The following is an 18,089-nucleotide window of genomic DNA, read 5'->3' as shown; positions in this document are numbered from 1 at the left end:
CGTATTCCTTCACTGACGTTTGAAAAGTATCACTTTGTGTTGTCCCTTGTTTTAAGAACTATCATACAAAGACTAATATTTAACTTTTTTCATTTGCCCGAGATAACTCTGGATAGTAAACTGGATGCATGGGTGCAAGTCTTCCGTCCCCAGGACGGATTTCCGTCTTTCGAAAATGTCCGCGGACGGAAGTAAGACGGAAACAAGACTGACTCGAAGACGGAAATCGGATTTTTTTTTCTTTCTGTCCTTAAAAACATTTTTAGGTCTGCGTTATTGGTCTACTTTCTTATGTCCTGTTGTTATTTTATCAAAAGACAGATGAATAAATATTTTTTGTACAGTATTTAAACTTGATGTATTATGGTAAAGCTTTCTTAGATAGTTTGCATATGTCGAGGGGGTATTGTGTACGTTAGGTATTTCAGTCAAAAAATTTTCAGTGTTGGCCTTTTTTCCAACTTGCACCCATGACTGGATGGCAAATTAAATGTTTCTTACACATAAAAAAAAACAATAATTTAAACTTAAAACATGTGCATTAGGTTTTGTTTTAGTTCCTTGTCTTTATTAATGAAATAAAAAAATTATGTTTATTTTTTGCATTTTATTCTTCAAAATAATTGGAAAGGGAAGCAGTTAATCTTGATGAGCCATGATGGATCGGGAGATAAGGCGTTTGTCTTCAAATGAGGTGAACAGGGTTAAAATCCTAGCGATAGCTGGTCGGTACAAATTACGCATCTGGCTCACACCGACCACAGTGCTAACGTAAAATATCCTTCGTGGTAAACAGATCATGGGTTAGAGTCTCCTTGCTGTGTGGCTAACTCTGGGAGGTTTTTGTGGTTTTTCCTCTCCATGTTATGCGGGTTAGTTTCATCAAGAAGTCCTCCATGAAGCCAAATTTCTCCCTATACTTGATCCAGGAATTCCCTTGTCTTCTGCTTGGGTTCAAAGTTTCAAGACTGTGGAGTGGAACAGTAGCTGTAAACCCAAAATTGGGTCGGCTGTTCAATGACAGTTATAAAATGAAATATATAATCTCTATCTAACATGTATTCTTTTTGAAATTAAAGTTATATTGTTTAAAACATTTTATTGATCCATTACTATTCAAATTTAACTATTTCTGTTAGCAAGAACTATTCAATACTACTGTACATCACATTTTTATTATTTATTATTTTTTTATTATTAATATATTCTCAATTAAAGCTGTGTAGCAACTTTAGGATTCCAATCATTTTTAGTCAGCAAAAACGTGCAGATCACAAACCACCTTTCTTGCTAACATGCCTTAGAAAGGCTTTCCTGGTTTTTGACTTTTAATGTAGTTATGTAAATTTAGGATTAAATTCAAATAGAGGGTGTAACTTTGCATAGAATTAAATTTATGTTTTACTTCATTTTAAAACATTTTGAGAACAAAATTCTTTCAAAATCTTTTATGTTTTCCTTTTGTGCAAAAAAAAAGAAAAAAAATTTTAACCTTAGGGGAAAACGTAATAGTAAAAATATCCCTCCTTCCCCTTGTGAGCAAAATTATGCAAATCACAAACCCTTAATCCCACTCGTAAGATGCTTTATTATCTTTGAATGACAGCTCTTTTCTTTTGTTTGAGCTCAACTTACCAATTAAAAAAAATACTAATAGTGCTCAAAGTTGTCCTTAATTAGTAAAAATTTTTTAAATGTCCTGAAATTTTTTGTATTTTCCAAATTTTTGTTAAAGTTAACAGCAAGAATAAATATTATTTATCTAAATAAGAATTGAAGAAACTTCAAATTCAGAAATTTTGTTTTATGCCATGAAACAAAGAATGTAACAAAATGAACGCCTAAGTTCATAGTGTGTCAAGTACGGTATTAGTTTACTTCCTTTGTTAGAGACAATTACCCTTGATTTGATGGTATAGAACATTCAATGTTGGTGAAATATATAAAAACCTCTTATCTCTTTTTTCTCCCATCACTATATCATGCTCTACTGATTTTCATAAGAGAATCCTCTTGTTTTATCAATACTTATGGATTTTCCGTATTTATACTATTTTATCCCACTTATATATATATATGCATAAACATTTTAAGTTTGTAGTGTGACCGGTGCTTCTTGAAAAAGATACAGGAAAATGCAGGAATCATAATATAATTTTATTAAAGTAAGGGCCAGAGACCCATAATGACAACCTTACATGCTGGGTGGATAGGTAGAGAATAGCACATTTGACCTTGGAAAGAGGGTTTTTATATCTTTCTGGACAATATATTTAAATATTAATAGGTCTCAGTAGCATGTGACTGATCAATTTCCCAAGCTACTAAAGCGACATCACATTTTTTGAAATAATTAGATCAATATTATTACTTTCTTGTGGGAAAGGTTTTAAACGTTTGCTCGTTAGATACAAGCACTATTTATGGATTAGATTTAAAATATAATTATTTTAACATTACATAATATATATATATATACAGATGGGTGACAAAATAATACGAACACCTGTGAAATATCAGAAAATCTTTATTAATAGGGAGTTGGACCACCCTTTGACTGAATTACAGATTTAATACTACGTGGGATCGATGCATAAAGGTCATAGACAACGTTTAAAGGAATATTAAGCCATTCCTCTAGCAAAGCGGCCTCTAATTCCAAAAGATTTGATGGAGGTGGAAATCGGGAACGAAGTTTAGACTCCAAATATTGCCACAAATGTTCAAGAATATTTAAGTCCGGAGACTGAGGGGCGAGATGCTCAACTTCATTGTCATGCTCTTCGAACCATGTTTAAACGCACCTAGCGGTGTGGATAGGGGCGTTGTCGTCTTGAAAAATCGGTCGCTCTCCAGGGAATACAGTCTGTACAAAAGGATGAACATGATCCGCTAGAACGCTTAGATAGTCATTGGATTTGATTCTCCCATGCAGACGTACTAGTGGCCCAAGATCACGCCAACATATCGCACCCCAAACCATAATGGAGCCACCTCCATGTTTCACAGTTGGTAAGAGGCATTCGGGATCAAACGCTTCTTTGGGTGATCTCCTGACATAAACGCGTCCGATGGTCTGAAATAAAGTGAAGGATGATTCGTCGGACCATATTACCTGCTGTCACTGCTGTGGGGACTAGCCTTTGTGACCTCTACACCACTGACGGCAATTGAAAGCATTGGTTGCTGTCACCAAGGGTTTACGAATTGCCACTCTCCCATAAATGTTCGCTGCATGAAGTTCTCTTTGAGCAGTACTTGTTGAAACGGGGTCCTGAAGATGATTGTTCATGTCTGATGTTATCTCGGATAACGATTGCTTGTGTTTTCGAGCTACTACGCGCTGCAAGACACGTCTATCCCTATCAGTAAGCTTTGACTTTCGGCCACTGTTTTGCTTTGAAGACTTCGTCTTACCTTCGTTCATGTATGCTGTCAAAACGGCTGATACAGTACTTCTTGCAAACCCTAAAAGGTTTGCTGTTTCTGTCACCGATGCTCCACTTAAACGCGCCCCAACAATCATCCCTCACTGGAATTCTGACAGGTCAGACATTTCACCTTATAAAAGCTAGTTAGATAAACTCATGCAACACAGGTGACTAATGTTGAGAGACTGATGCCTTCCTCTTCACGCTCACTAGGTGACAGACTTCTGTTGTAGGTGGCACGGCTGTACTGCAGGTGTGAAATAAGTCACACTTTTTTACAGGTGTTCGTATCATTTTGTCATCCATCTGTATATATATATACATATATGTATATATATATATTTACATATATATATATTTACATACACAGTTAAAACTGTATATATATATATCAAACTTGTATATTTCTAAAACCTGTATATCTTAAATTTCTAAAATTCCTCACATTTAATGTTTAAAATCAATGTATTTTCCATGGCTCTCTTATCTCAAAATTTTTCTCTCAAAACACCTGTTTCTCAAATTTCTAATAATCGAGCACAAATGTCCAAACAACATAACAAAGATGGTTAGACCTCAAAAATCCTTTTAAAAAAAATTTTTTTTCAGTGTTAAAGGTATGTTGAAATTTTTTTATGTAAATAGATATATGTGATATGAAAAAAAATCTAAGTTTTCTTAAAAATGCTTCTTTTTTTTTTTTTTTTTTTTTTTTTNTTTTTTTTTTTTTTTCTCTTTTGCTTAAGTGCAGGAATTACTGAAATTATTACCAATTGTATATCTGCAAATTCACATTGGTATCCTGGAAATTGCTCCCAATACAGAATCGGCATCCTTAAATTTGGCAAAAATTTAGTTCTTAATTTTTATATTCTGCATTGTGCTAAAGATGTTGTTATTTTTAAAGCTGCTCAAGACCAAGAAGAGGTTGAAGCTATGAAAAGTCCTTGCAAACCCAAATCTCAATCAAGCAGCTCAGAGACAGGTACTCCCAAAACTCCAAAAAGTGCTGCTAAGTTTGAAGGAATAAAATTCTTTGGGCCAAATTTCAGTATTGAAGGTTTGTATTGTTTGTTCTTCGCTTCATATTTCATTACCATCATTAATTTTCTGTGTAGGTTACTTGAATTTCATGTTTTTAAACTCTATATTTCTTGTTCTCTTTGAATTGTGTGTTCTTTTGCACTTACGTTCATAATTTCTATATTTCATATAGAAATTATACGTTCATAAATTCTATATTTCTTATTTCTCTTGTTCTATATTTTTTTTAATATCCTGAAAGTAAATTTTTTTTTACTTTCAGAAAGCGAACTTCTGAATTTTAACATTGTATTTAGATTTATTTTCATGGAATTAATTTAAATGTTAATTTAAGAATAATTCAACAGTAAATCTTCTGTAATTTTTATATTACTTTAGGCAAAATGTCAAGGGCATAATACTATAGGTTATGTTTCCCTACATAAAATAAATGTATGGTATAAAATATTAGCGAATTGCATCTATAATATAGGCATATTCACATGTGTAAAAAATTATTTTTATGTTAGTCAGACAATGTTTAAATTTTACATCAAGTATAAAACTCACTGTGGTTATGAGATACTTATATGTATATATATATATATATTCTTCGTTACTAGTAGACGTCCAATTAGACGTTAGCACTAGNAGCAATAATTATTTTTTTTTAAATATTTTGTTTTTGATTGATTAGATATCATTCTAATACTAAAACATTATTGCCCGAAAAATAATGTTATTTAATTTCTGCTTCTTAGATTCAGATCATTTTAATCTCTGTTTACCTTGGGGGTCTATTATACGGAAAAATCGATTATACAGAGAAAAATGAGAATATTTTGTTTCCAACAAGTGTCTATTTTTAATAGTAGCCACTGTTTCAAAAAATGACAATTCTAAACTATTAAAAAAAAAAACTTGATGTTATTCATGTGAAGAAGTCCTAGTGAAGTATTCTCGGAATACAGTTAAACACTGCACGGTTCATTTCTAAAATGAAAGAAAAATGTTATATATCAACTCTCCAAGAAGGTTTATATAAAATATACGTATTGTATGTAAAATTGTTTAAAAAATAATTAAATACAAAATTGCTTATATAAAATTGTAAGTTTTCAAGTAATGAAATTCAGAATGAGTTTTTGAACCTGTAATGTACCATAAAGTTTAAGTCTGTTGACAAACATAAAATTTATTTGTTACGAAATAAATCTAAATTGATTGTATTCATGATTATGAAATTATATTAATTCGATTACTTTTAAACATTGTTGTCCATATCTTCAAAATAATAAATAATTAAATATATTAATAATTAAACTTTCAGAAATCACAAAAGGAGTTTATATTTGGTGCTCATTCTTAAATTCTTTGTATTAAAGTGCTCATAACTTATTTGTAACTACTATCGAACCTCGTAAATGTGAAATTGGCAAGAGTATCATAATAATTTCATGTTAACCAAATTTCGTTTTATCCGATACATTATGAAAACAATTTATTTTGTATTATTAATACATATTATGTACTACATTAATGTGTGCAAATAATTCTATTATGAACCTAACAAATTAGAATAAGTTGCAAAGTTAGAACTACTTTATTAAACTATTTTATTTACTTGCCCATCTGCTACTTTTAACAATTTAAGAAAATAGAAATAGCATTCCTCAAAATGAATGATTTCATTCATCATCATCAATATACAATTACTATATTATCATACCTAATTATTTATTATCTGTGCTGTATCGTAAGAGGTAATCGGCTTGAAAATTTAATGTTAAACATGTAAAATACCAGGGCTGATTGTGCTCCGGAAAAATCCGGATTTCCGGATTTTTCGCTAACAGTGATCCGGAAGTTTCCGGAGATCGAAGGTCCAGACTTTACAAAAAATTATTGATCACGGAATTTCTGGAAATCAAATTTTCAAAGGTGGAACTTAAAAACGCAGTTTATTTTATTTGTTTGTAAAGGTGAGCCAGAGAGATACTTTATATGCTTATATTCATGATTAATATTTATTTTTTTATCAGTAAATAGTTATTATAATCATAAACTCAAGGAAGAAAAACATATTTGTAAATTTTAATTACTTCTCCAGGTCATCATAGGTATGTGTAAATGGTATAGGTATGTGTAACTCAAGAAATTTTCCGGAATTTTAACTTGGGCTCACAATCACCCCTGAAATACACAGGGGTCTTCCTAGGGTTTTTTGAGAGGCACCTATTTTATGAAAATTAAAAATTATATTAAAAAACCAACACAAAAATATGGTAAAGTAAGAAAATATTTTCATAAATTGTCACTACGAATAAAAATCATTTATGACTGGTAAATTTTTATATATTTTTCCCCATATATTAAAAAATTTTGCTATTGTAAAATTTTGGGCTTAAAATTGTATCCAAATTTGAAAATCAATGTCCATAGTTAGATTTCAACTTGAATTTAATTCAGGGTTCCCACGGTTCTTAAAAGTCCTTAAGAACTGCTTAATTTTTATTTTGGAAACTAAGGGTCCTTAAAACTACTTAATTTTGATACAAAGTTTTTAAAAGTCCTTAATTTCAAAAATATTTAAAATTTTTATTCCTGTTTACTAAATTAGAATGTATGATTTTCTTCTAACAAGAAAGTTAAATATTTGGTTACTATTTATAGTTTGCTTTGTTGCAAAGTAAATTTTTTTTTTCAAAGTTTTAGATTGTTACACTATTATTTTTATTAGTTAAGGATAAGCAAAATCTATCTTACATAAAAATCTAAATCTACTCAATTAAAAGATTCCAAACTTTTTGTTATTAATGTCTATTAAAATCAATTTAAAACTTAGATTTTAACTATAATTTTATTCAGTTAACATTGCAACTTAATATACTGTTTTCTTTATTCAAATTATGATTGCTTTAAAATTAATTCATACTTTTTGCCAGATTGTTTAGTAATACTATGTAAAGTTAATTCCCAATAACAGTTTTGTCTGGAATTATTTTATGTAAAGCTCATCATAAAAGTAAATATAAAAAATGGTTAAGTTACATACTGTTTTCAATAAGTTTTTCATAAAAATGGTTTCCTGATAAGGTGATATTACAGGATTACTTTATAATAAAAGAATACCACTTTCAGTTTTAATCTGTTAATTTGCAATAAATAGAATATCAAATCATAATAATCGTAGAGAATAATATTAAGAATGAATTAAGTTAAGCCTAATGAAGAAAAGTGGAATGATTTAAGGTGCTTAGATATTAGTATGGCCTGTTTTTACTTGAAATAGGACCATAGTTAAGAAAACTACTCTCATGCCTAACTCTAATTCAACTTTTTAGTATTAATTCTTTTAATATATACTCTTATGAATGAAACATTTTATTAATAGAAAATAAAGAATTTTTTTGGTGTAACTGAGTATTTAGCAAGATAGGCCTACAACTGAATATGTGATGCATGTCTCGTAGCAGAAAAAAAAAAATTTTACAATAATGTTTTTAATGTTCTCACATTTCTTCAATTATTCTTTTTTTAAAAAGTAAAAATTTGTGAAAAGAAATTGCAAATCTTAATTTCTGCACGTAATTCAATTTGAATGAAATCATTAAAAATGAAATACAGATTAGTTTCATAGATGTTAACCCTCAACAATCAGAAAATATTTTTAAAAAAACTGATCCAGGTTTGCTAAAATTGCCTGGTACTACTTTGGCGAGCCCTGTTATTTAATACAATTACATCTGTACTTAGATTGTAATAAAATGGTTTTTTATTATTTCTTTATTTATTGATTTTCTTTTATAAGAAAGGTAAATAATTGGCACTGTCACTAAGGGTATATTCGATGCTAAACAATCATACCATTTTTTAGGGTACTTAATTTTTCAAAAAGTCCTTAATTTTTTCAAAAAAAGGAGTCCTTAAAAGTCCTTAATTTTCTCTTTGTTCGAAAAGTGGGAACCCTGTAGTAAAAACATGTATTTACTAGCACTAAAAGTTTTTTTTATTATGAGAGCATCTTCAGCTAGGTCAGACAGAAAAAAGATTCACAAGGAAAAAAATGTTTCATAAAAAATAAGGGTTTGTTAAAATAAATTTACAATAGTGTTTAAGATAAAGTTCAAATGTTTAGAATAATCTTCGAATTTTGACTTTCTGTATAGTTTATAGAGGGAGAGCCTCGTTGTTTCATTTTAAAAAACTCTGCAAAAGAAAAAAAAAACTCGCTTTAATGTGGCTAAGCGACCAGTTAGGCTTACCACATTGCACCAGCTGACTAACCACTTGCTACCTTTTTGTAAAAGACAGCTGGCAGAAAAGCTCCTCTCTTCTGTAGATTGCAATGAGAACTTGTTTTTTTTTTAAAAAGTGTTTTGTGAAACTGCAGTTTTTCCCTAAGGTGAATTTGAGAAGGTACCAATAATCGGTATTAAATTTACCCTAGACAGACCCTTGATACAACATTAATTGATTCCTGTGACCAAACATGTGTTTCATGGAAAGTGATATTTCACTTTAACCCGTTTCACGTTAGTGAGGCAGGGGTCTGTTTAGAAGAAATTTGGGTCCGTTAACGGACCCTTTACAAAATATGTTTTCATAAAAACGGACCCTTCACAAAATATTTTAACTTAAAAACGGACCCTTCACAAAATGATTTTTCTTTTAATCGGACCTTTCACAAATTTGTTTATCTTCATTATTGTTTTGTTAATCGAATAAACCCTTCCCAAGGATGAAAACAAGAAAGACAGATGTAAACGAATTAAGTTATGTCTTCGTCAGATGCTTCTTCCTTTATTCATCCGAAATGAATATTCTGCGTTCAGCAGTGTAGGCTAAATACCAAATATCTGTGTGTTGCATCTCTAATTTAATAGCAGCAATTGCTGTTTATTTTTGAGAAATTAATTTTTCTTAATTATACTTTTACAGTGTTGAGCATAATCTTGTATCTCTTTACAATTTAAAAACTCCTTGAAAAAGTTTTTTACAATAACAGGACTCCATTTGCACAAATTCACAAAAGCAGGACCCTGGTTGAAGGAATGTCACTNGAATTTGAGAAGGTACCAATAATCGGTACTAAATTTACCCTAGACAGACCCTTGATACAACATTAATTGATTCCTGGGACCAAACGTGTGTTTCATAGAAAGTGATATTTCACTTTAACCCGTTTCGCGTTAGTGAGGCATGGGTCCGTTAACGGACCCTTAACAAAATATGTTTTCATAAAAACGGACCCTTCACAAAATATTTTAACTTAAAAACGGACCCTTCACAAAATGATTTTTCTTTTAATCGGACCTTTCACAAATTTGTTTATCTTCATTATTGTTTCGTTAATCGAATAAACCCTTCCCAAGGACGAAAACAAAAAAGACAGATGTAAACGAATTAAGTTATGTCTTCGTCAGATGCTTCTTCCTTTATTCATCCGAAATGAATATTCTGCGTTCAGCAGTGTAGGCGAAATACCAAATATCTGTGTGTTGCATCTCTAATTTAGTAGCAGCAATTGCTGTTTATTTTTGAGAAATTAATTTTTCTTAATTATGCTTTTACAGTGTTGAGCATAATCTTGTATCTCTTAACAATTTAAAAACTCCTTGAAAAAGTTTTTTACAATAACAGGACCCCATTTGCACAAATTCACAAAAGCAGGACCCTGGTTGAAGGAATATCACTTAACGTTTATTTTATATTCACAAATTATGAGTAAATTTTTCACAATTTTTCAAAAATGGACCTTTCGCAAAATGTCTGGACAGACCCCTGACTGTATTAAAATTGCATCACATTATGCAAAAATACATTCCTTACTTGAAATGTTTACACTTTCAGAATTCACGGAGGCAGATATATCTGGCGCTCATTCTCCGAGAACTCCTAAAACACCGAATGATGGAGAGAAAGGTCTGTCTTCACAGAGGAGAATTCTGGACACAAGAAGGAGCTTGGTAATGCAGCTGCTAAAAGATGTTGGCTTATTTCCTACAGGTGAGTTTATTTTTTTCCATTGTTGCCAACTCTACTGAAAATTCTTCTGGTTTTTTGTAAATTTTCGAAAATTCCCTAAAACTGAGTAAGTTTCCTAAAAAAATCCCCATTGAAATAAAATTTTTGTACATATTATATTTTGCTTGCTTAAATATTTAAATATGTGTTACTAATACATAATGCAGCGAACCTCATTTATATAAATTCGATCAAAACTTTTCTTGTTCTAAAATGTTCAGTTTATTTTTATTCAGAACCTTTTTATATTAATTAAAAAAATCTTCTAAGTATCTTTAATAAATTTAATGCCTTTTAATATTCAAAATTATGAATATACATAATATTACAAGTATGTTTAATGTTTATCATAACTGAAAAATATAAGTTTTTCTATTTTGATGCCCATAAAAATCCCTAATATTCCCTATGTGTAAAATTTTTAGTACATTATGCGACAATTATCAGGAAAATTAAATTTCGTAAAATGTACTGGATTTTTCCCTATCCATGTTGCTAGCTTTGCATTTCCAATAATTTAGAAACATTTAGGATTAAGTAGCTAGCATAGTAGCTGAATTGATGAGAATTTTTATAGGTTTTAATTAGTGAAGCCATTGCTATTGTCATGGGTGAGTTCTTTCCGCTTTTAGGCAAAATTTTACTTTTTTTTTTCCAATTTATTTAAATGAAAATTTCTGCTTTTTCAAAGGAAGTTCTACTATTTCAAGCTCCATTCCCNGCCCCCTTCCCCCCCCCCCCCCCCCAAAAAAACTAATTTTTCTCCTATATAAACGTGATTAAAATTATTCATGCGATTTCAAAGTACACATCGTGATTTTTAATTGCTAGTTTTAAAATTATTTATCGCTATAAATATTCACGTGATTTAAAAATCTAACATCAAGATTCGTATGCACACAATTTTTTTTAAAAAAAATTGTTCATCATTCACACTTCACAATTTGAATTCATGCTATTTAAAAGTACATATCGCAATACTTATTCACGCAGTTTAAAAATTATGCATCATGTTCTGTTCTCATGATATTTAAAATTGCACATCACCCATTCATATTCATGTAATTTAAAAACCTCACATCTGGATTCATATTAACGAAATTAAAAAATCACCCACTGAAATTTTTACTCTCACAATTTAAATAAAAAAAATCATGCACCAAAATATTTTATTATAACTGATAATATTCTGCAGATATATTCTTAATAATATTCGTCCTACATAATCTTGCACAAATTTCAGGTATTTTTACAATTATTCAAAAAAGTGTTATCCACATAAAATTTTCGTTTTCATCTTTTTTGGTTTTTTACGAAACTCATCCCTGTATTAGGGTTGCCACAGGCGACTAAAATGCAATCTGACCTGAGGCAACTTTTTTTGTCTGAAAAGACTAAAAAAAGTAACCATTTTCCGAAAAATTATTGTGTTATTAGACTATTGGGAGACTTTATTGTGCTCTTAGCGATGTTTTTTTTTAAAAGCATAAATTGGGATAACAACCTGCGGCCCGCAATAGCTTCTGAACATAATGAATTTTTTTTTCTTCAAAAAAACATTTGCACATTTTTGCGAAAATTTGCAAAAAATGCAAATTTGAGTCATCACTTTTTATTACGCTTAATTTGCACAGATTCTATTATGAGTCTTATTTTGTTTCTCGATCACCTTTTCAATGGTTACAGCTACAAAATTCTGCATGATTTTAAAAGACACAATTTTTAATACGATATTAAGGTGTGTGAATTTTTGAATTTGAATTATCACTTTTCACAATATATATAAATTTGCTAAATCAATTATTGGTTGAACTGAAATTTCTATAGAAAAAGTGTTTTTTTAATAGAAAAATATTTTCTTGAATGATTGCTAGTAATTAAAAGTATTTAATTTTCTGCAAATATACAAATGTTTTTGATATAAAAATTTAATGCTGGAACATTAATGTTTACATAAAAATTATCATATTTGCCACCAACTTGACTGAATGGATCATNTAATTCTGGTGGGGGAGTACTGTAGTGTATCTTCCACCCGCCGATTCCGGATACGCGACTTTCCACTGTATAACAATTACCTAAGTCATTTAATAAAATTTTAGTCATATTTTTGTTCTTATTTAGGCAACTATTTTCATAGTTTTTGGCAACTATTTTCATGCTTTAGGCTACTAAAAGCAACTATATTCATTTTCTTCTGTTGCAACTATGCTGTATTGTAATTTTTTCTTTTATTTGTAAGCTTGCATTTCTTGATATATTTACACAATCTATTTAAATCATGTGTTCTATTTTTAGCACAAGAGACTGCTCAGTTCCAGCATGTCCACCAGGAAGCATTCCCCACCAAAAATACTCTGCAGTTAAAAATTCGTGAAGTACGACAGAAATTAATGGCCCAAAATTCTGGAACACCTCAACCCCCTACAACGCCCACTGGTGGCACCAACGGGTGCGTGTCATCTCCATCTCCCCACACGCGACCTGACATTGTGGACGCCGTGTCCCGCCCTACTACGAGTTCTCAGAAATTTTTAGCCCCTGGTCCCGTCGTCGTGAACAGCAAGAATCGTCCACCCCTGATACCCTCTCCTTTGAGCGAGGAGACAAAGAACAGTTCTAGCTTGCTTCATGAAAAACTAACAGAATCATCATCATCAGTGTGCTTGAACGAGCAGAGCTGATAAAGCACTTTGCAAACCTGATTTTAGCTGCTGATAAACTAAACTAGTCATGTCACTTTTTAAGTGCTTATTTATCTGATGTATGAAATGACAATTTTAACATGTCTTATCACGTTATTTGAGTTAAAACAGGGTGTCTGGCAATTTGGAAAAGGTAGTTAGAGTGCTAATTTCTATAAATAGCCCGGAAAATGATACATTTATAAGTCAAAGAAAATTTAAATTCCTGAGGAAAAAGAATTTTCCCTCATTGCAATTATCATTTTTTAAATTTTCAAGATGAAATGCTTTTACACTTTCTTGTGCATTTATTTATTTTCTCTCTCTAATCCTTGTGTAATCCAACTTGGTTAATTTGTTGTGCAATAAGAACCATATTTAGTCAATTTTTCCCCCCTTAATTGATACATATTTAGTATAAATGAGTATTATATGCTAGCAAATAAATATTAGAAAACATTATTTAAATAAAATTAAGTGAAGCACGCTACTACAGAATTGTTCATTAAATAATTTACTTAATTTGTTTTCTTATAAATATGTAAAAGCTAATTTCCTTTTTTTTTTTTTTTTTAAANATTTTTTTTTTTTTTTTTTTTTTAAATATTAAGTTGATATTTTAATTTTGTTTTTTAGTGGAAGTGTAGCTAAAAATCTGACATTGTTTGAGTAGGTGCGCTTAAGGCTAAGTTTAAATTTGTGTGGTTTATTTAATACTGTTTAATAATTTACCAACTACAGTGAAAGCTTGACTATCCCAGATAGGCAATTCTAGCAAGATGAAAGTTTGATAATTGAGCACAAAAATTTTGGTTTTCTAAATTACCTTATTTTCTAAGTAATTACCTCACTTTATTGTTAATGCAATAATTATAATAATAAGAAAAAAAACTGAAGTTGCAAAATGAAAAAAAATAGATTTAAAAAAATTACTAATTTTTTTAAAGTTTGTTTAAATGATATCTTTCATGTAATTACATATGATTTGCTTATAAAACCAAAACTCTTGGTGTTCTTTATTTAAGTATTTACTGGAAAAAAATACCACTTTATTTTGACTACTTTCAAAAATTCTGCTTGCCATAAAAAAAAAATTTTTTTTTAACCTATAGACTGTATTTTGTAATTTTTTTTTATCAGTAGTAGATCCGTAGATTGTAATTTTTTAAATCTGTAATAATCCCTGCAAATTCTGCCTTTAGGTTTGTCAAATTCTAGCTGGTTGGGCTTTTTAAAAATATTGTGTGTGCGTTTAATAAAGTGAGAGAAACTTAATCTGAAACTTTGCCAGGCACCTTGTTATACAATAGGATTATTCGCAGCAATCAAAAAAACATTATTTCTTGTTGTTGTTCTTATCTTATCTGATAGATTTATGGTTTTAAAAATCATTTGTTGTTTTTGTTGAGACATATCCACCTTCATTCATTTTTGTAAATACTCATTATTAATACTTGTTTTTATTTTTTAAATCAGGGATGCTAACTATTATTGATAGTTGTTATCTTAGTTGTTATTCTTCTAATTTTAACTTAGTGTTATAATTTTTAAGGCTCCTTGTTGTATACTCACTGTGACTTAGCTTCTTATGAATTTCAGTTACTTTAATTTCAAATGTCACACATATTTTATTATGAATTAATGACATAAATGATTTTAAAAATCTTACTTTAATGCTTTCTTCAAGTAGTTGACATGGTTCAGTGTTGAAGCAACTAATGGATTTCTTTAAGCTTTGAGAAATACCATTGTTTTTAAGTTTGTTGGTCATGGTATTTTCGAGTTTAGATTTGTTTTTTGTTTTTTTAATATATATATATATAAAATTGGATTCAGTTACTTTAATTTCAAATGTTACACATATTTTGTTGTGAATTAATGACATAAATGATTTTAAAATCTTTACTTTAATGCTTTCTTCAAGTAGTTGACATTGTTCAGTGTTGAAGCAACTAATGGATTTCTTTAAGCTTTGAGAAATACCATTGTTTTTAAGTTTGTTGGTCATGGTATTTTCGAGTTTAGATTTGTTTTTTTAATATATATATGTATAAAATTGGATTCAGTTACTTTAATTTCAAATGTTACACATATTTTGTTGTGAATTAATGACATAAATGATTTTAAAATCTTTACTTTAATGCTTTCTTCAAGTAGTTGACATGGTTCAGTGTTAAAGCAACTAATGGATTTCTAATTTCTTTAAGCTCTGAGAAATATCATTGTTTTTAAGTTTGTTAATTATGGTATTTTCGAGTTTAGATTTTTTAATTTTTTTTATATATATATATGCAGGGTATCCGCCCACCTGGAAAGTCATGAATTTCGGTATTGAACAAAATTTGTCATGAATTTAACTATTTTTTAAAAAAAACAACATGAAAAGTCATGGTTTTAGGTCGCTGAAAAATCTAATTTATAAAATAGAACTTACCCCCTCTACCCAATTTCACAGTGTTCCGATTATCTGAATTTGTAACATAATCTCACTCACAGTCATATTTGATTAAAATAAAAAATGCTTTTATCGTGTTCTTTAAAAATTATGGTGTTCTTTCAAAAAATGAAAGAAAAAACATCATTTCTAGAGCGAATTATCTTTTAAAACTTCTGTGATTTCTGAATTTTTGTTATTATTTATTGCTTTATCAATTCAAAATTTTAAGGCAATTTTTATTCCGAAATGAGAACGGAAAAATCGGGTATATTTTTTTCCTTTCCGATGAACAAGAAAAGTATCCTTAGAAAAATTTAATTCTACAGAAAAAAAGAAGAAATTATTCACTTTTGTATTTTTTTCAGCTATTTTATTGCTTCGACTCTTTCTTTACTCTGTTTTTTAATTTTAAAATCTGTAAATATGAAGATGCAGAGTATAACAGTTTTGGTTATACCTATCATTTCAATGAATGTTTTTTAGTGCTTTTTTAAATTTATTGTTGTGTTTTTGTTGCAGAAAATAGTAACTTCGTTAAGTCATGAAAAATTCTTGGAATTAGTCATGGAAAGTCATGAATTTGAAAATCTAAAATGTAGCAGATACCCTGTATATATGCACTTGGATTTGTTGAGTAAAAATATCGTAAATGAGTAGAATGTTTTTAAATTTTGATAGATTACACCTTAAACTTCAATAGCTTAAAGTACAGGGTGCGTAGCATTTTTAAAAAATGCTTAAAGGTGCTTATTTTTGATTTAAGTTTTTTTAAAAGCCTGTAAAGGTGCTTTTTTTTATTTGAGTTTTGTAAAAAGTGCTTAATTTTCTTTCTTGGAAAAAGATTTCTTTCATTGCTGTTTTGATCGTCGTTCTAAATTACAAAAAATGCATTATTGTCACAATTTTCTCTGCAATATTTATCAGAAACTAGTTATTTTATGATTACGTAAAGTTGTAAATGTGCTTATTATTTGTTTAAAAAACTGGCTACTCACCTTGAAATAGATAAAGTTATTGTGTAAGTTTCATAGCTTGGAGTCTACTCCGAAATATTTTGACCCTGCCATTCAAATATTGTTTATTTTAAAAAATATTCATTTGTTTTATTTATTTAAAAAACAAAAAACTGGTGGAGATATTCTCTCCTTTTGTTTTTCTTTTATAAAAACAGTTTTGTTTTGCTTTAAAGTGTTTTAAAAAGAAACCTTTAATTAGAATGCAACATACAATGCTGCACCAACTTTTTTCTTAATTGTAACTTATTCAACAAAATGAAAAATCATTTATTAGAAATGCATTAGGGAATTTAAATTTTGATTGAAGAGCGGTGAAATTAGTAACACAAGCCCCTAAATTTCTGTAGGTTATGAGTTGAATATTTTTTATTAAGATTTTAGCCTTTTCTACATAGCTTTTTTTTCCTGACAGAATCATTTAAAATATTAGGGATTATTAAGTAAAGAATTATGACAAGTCATAGATGCTATGAACTAGATTGTTGAAATGGGTGTTTTTGTTTAAATTGTTGAAAGAATTATGAGCACTCTCCAAAGGCTCTGGGTTGCAGAACTCGTGTGGCAATTTTACTCATAAAATATTAAGTTATTCTTGTTATCTTTAATTTAAAATGTTATAATTATTTGCATTATATGTTAGAAATTTTCAGTTAACTTACTCAAAGTATTTTACAAAATATGTATTTTATTAATATTTTAAAAAATAGTTACATCTTATATTTATTACTATCTGTTAAGTTATTGTTTAAATCTCTTAGGGAAAAAATTTCTTTCTTCACATTTTTTTTTATTGCTTTAAAATGTTTCAATATGTAATGCTATAAAATTAGTATTATTGACAGTTAAGGGTTATTTTAAAAATATAATAATACCTTAAATTGTTGGCATTCCTGTAAGATTCTTTTTAACCTATTTTATGTATAAAAAGTCTAAGGAGTAAAACATATATTTATTGTATGAGCAACAGTTTTAATGGAACTGCAAAACAATGTACAGCAGGTAAACTATTTTTTATATCTGTATATAAAATCACCTGTGCATGAAATTATTACTTGTGACTATGTATTAAATCTAATTAAATTGTTAGTTTTGATACTGATTGTTGTAAATCAACTCCTGTTTATTAAATATCTATCACTCTTTAAATATACAGAGGTGATTGTGCTTCGGAAAAATCCGGATTTTTTGCTAACCGTGATCCGGAAATCCAAGGTCCAAAAGTTTCAAGAAATCATCAGTCATATTTGTGTATTAAAATTCTTGTACATTTTATTTAAAAATATCAGTTTTCTTGACCTTGGGCTCTGGGGTGCAGGAGCAGATGTACTGGTCAGGTGGTCAGCCGAACGCGGAACCCCCTGTGTTTAGTTCCCAAGCATGCTTAGTACTCATTTATTGACCCACTGAAGGGATGAAAGGCTGAGTCAACCTTGCCCGGCCCGAGGATCGAACCAGGGACCTGTGGCACGAA

At 29.5% G+C, this 18,089-nt stretch overlaps 1 protein-coding gene across 1 annotated transcript in view; it reads left to right on the top strand.

Annotated features, from left to right (window-relative positions):
* Positions 1-17,717, top strand: part of LOC107457141 (protein capicua homolog) — a 75,016-nt gene extending 57,299 nt beyond the window's left edge. Inside the window, exons 17-19 of the mRNA XM_071180873.1 lie at positions 4,339-4,491; positions 10,308-10,463; positions 12,780-17,717. Of these exons, the coding sequence (XP_071036974.1) occupies positions 4,339-4,491; positions 10,308-10,463; positions 12,780-13,165 (695 nt within the window). The 3' untranslated portion in view covers positions 13,166-17,717. The remainder of the gene's footprint in view (positions 1-4,338; positions 4,492-10,307; positions 10,464-12,779) is intronic.
* The last annotated feature ends 372 nt before the right edge of the window (positions 17,718-18,089 follow it).

The sequence above is a fragment of the Parasteatoda tepidariorum genome, chromosome 5, assembly GCF_043381705.1.
Source record: "Parasteatoda tepidariorum isolate YZ-2023 chromosome 5, CAS_Ptep_4.0, whole genome shotgun sequence".
Taxonomy (NCBI): domain Eukaryota; kingdom Metazoa; phylum Arthropoda; class Arachnida; order Araneae; family Theridiidae; genus Parasteatoda; species Parasteatoda tepidariorum.
Note: the sequence above shows the minus strand (reverse complement) of the source record. Positions and strands in the feature narration are given on the sequence as shown.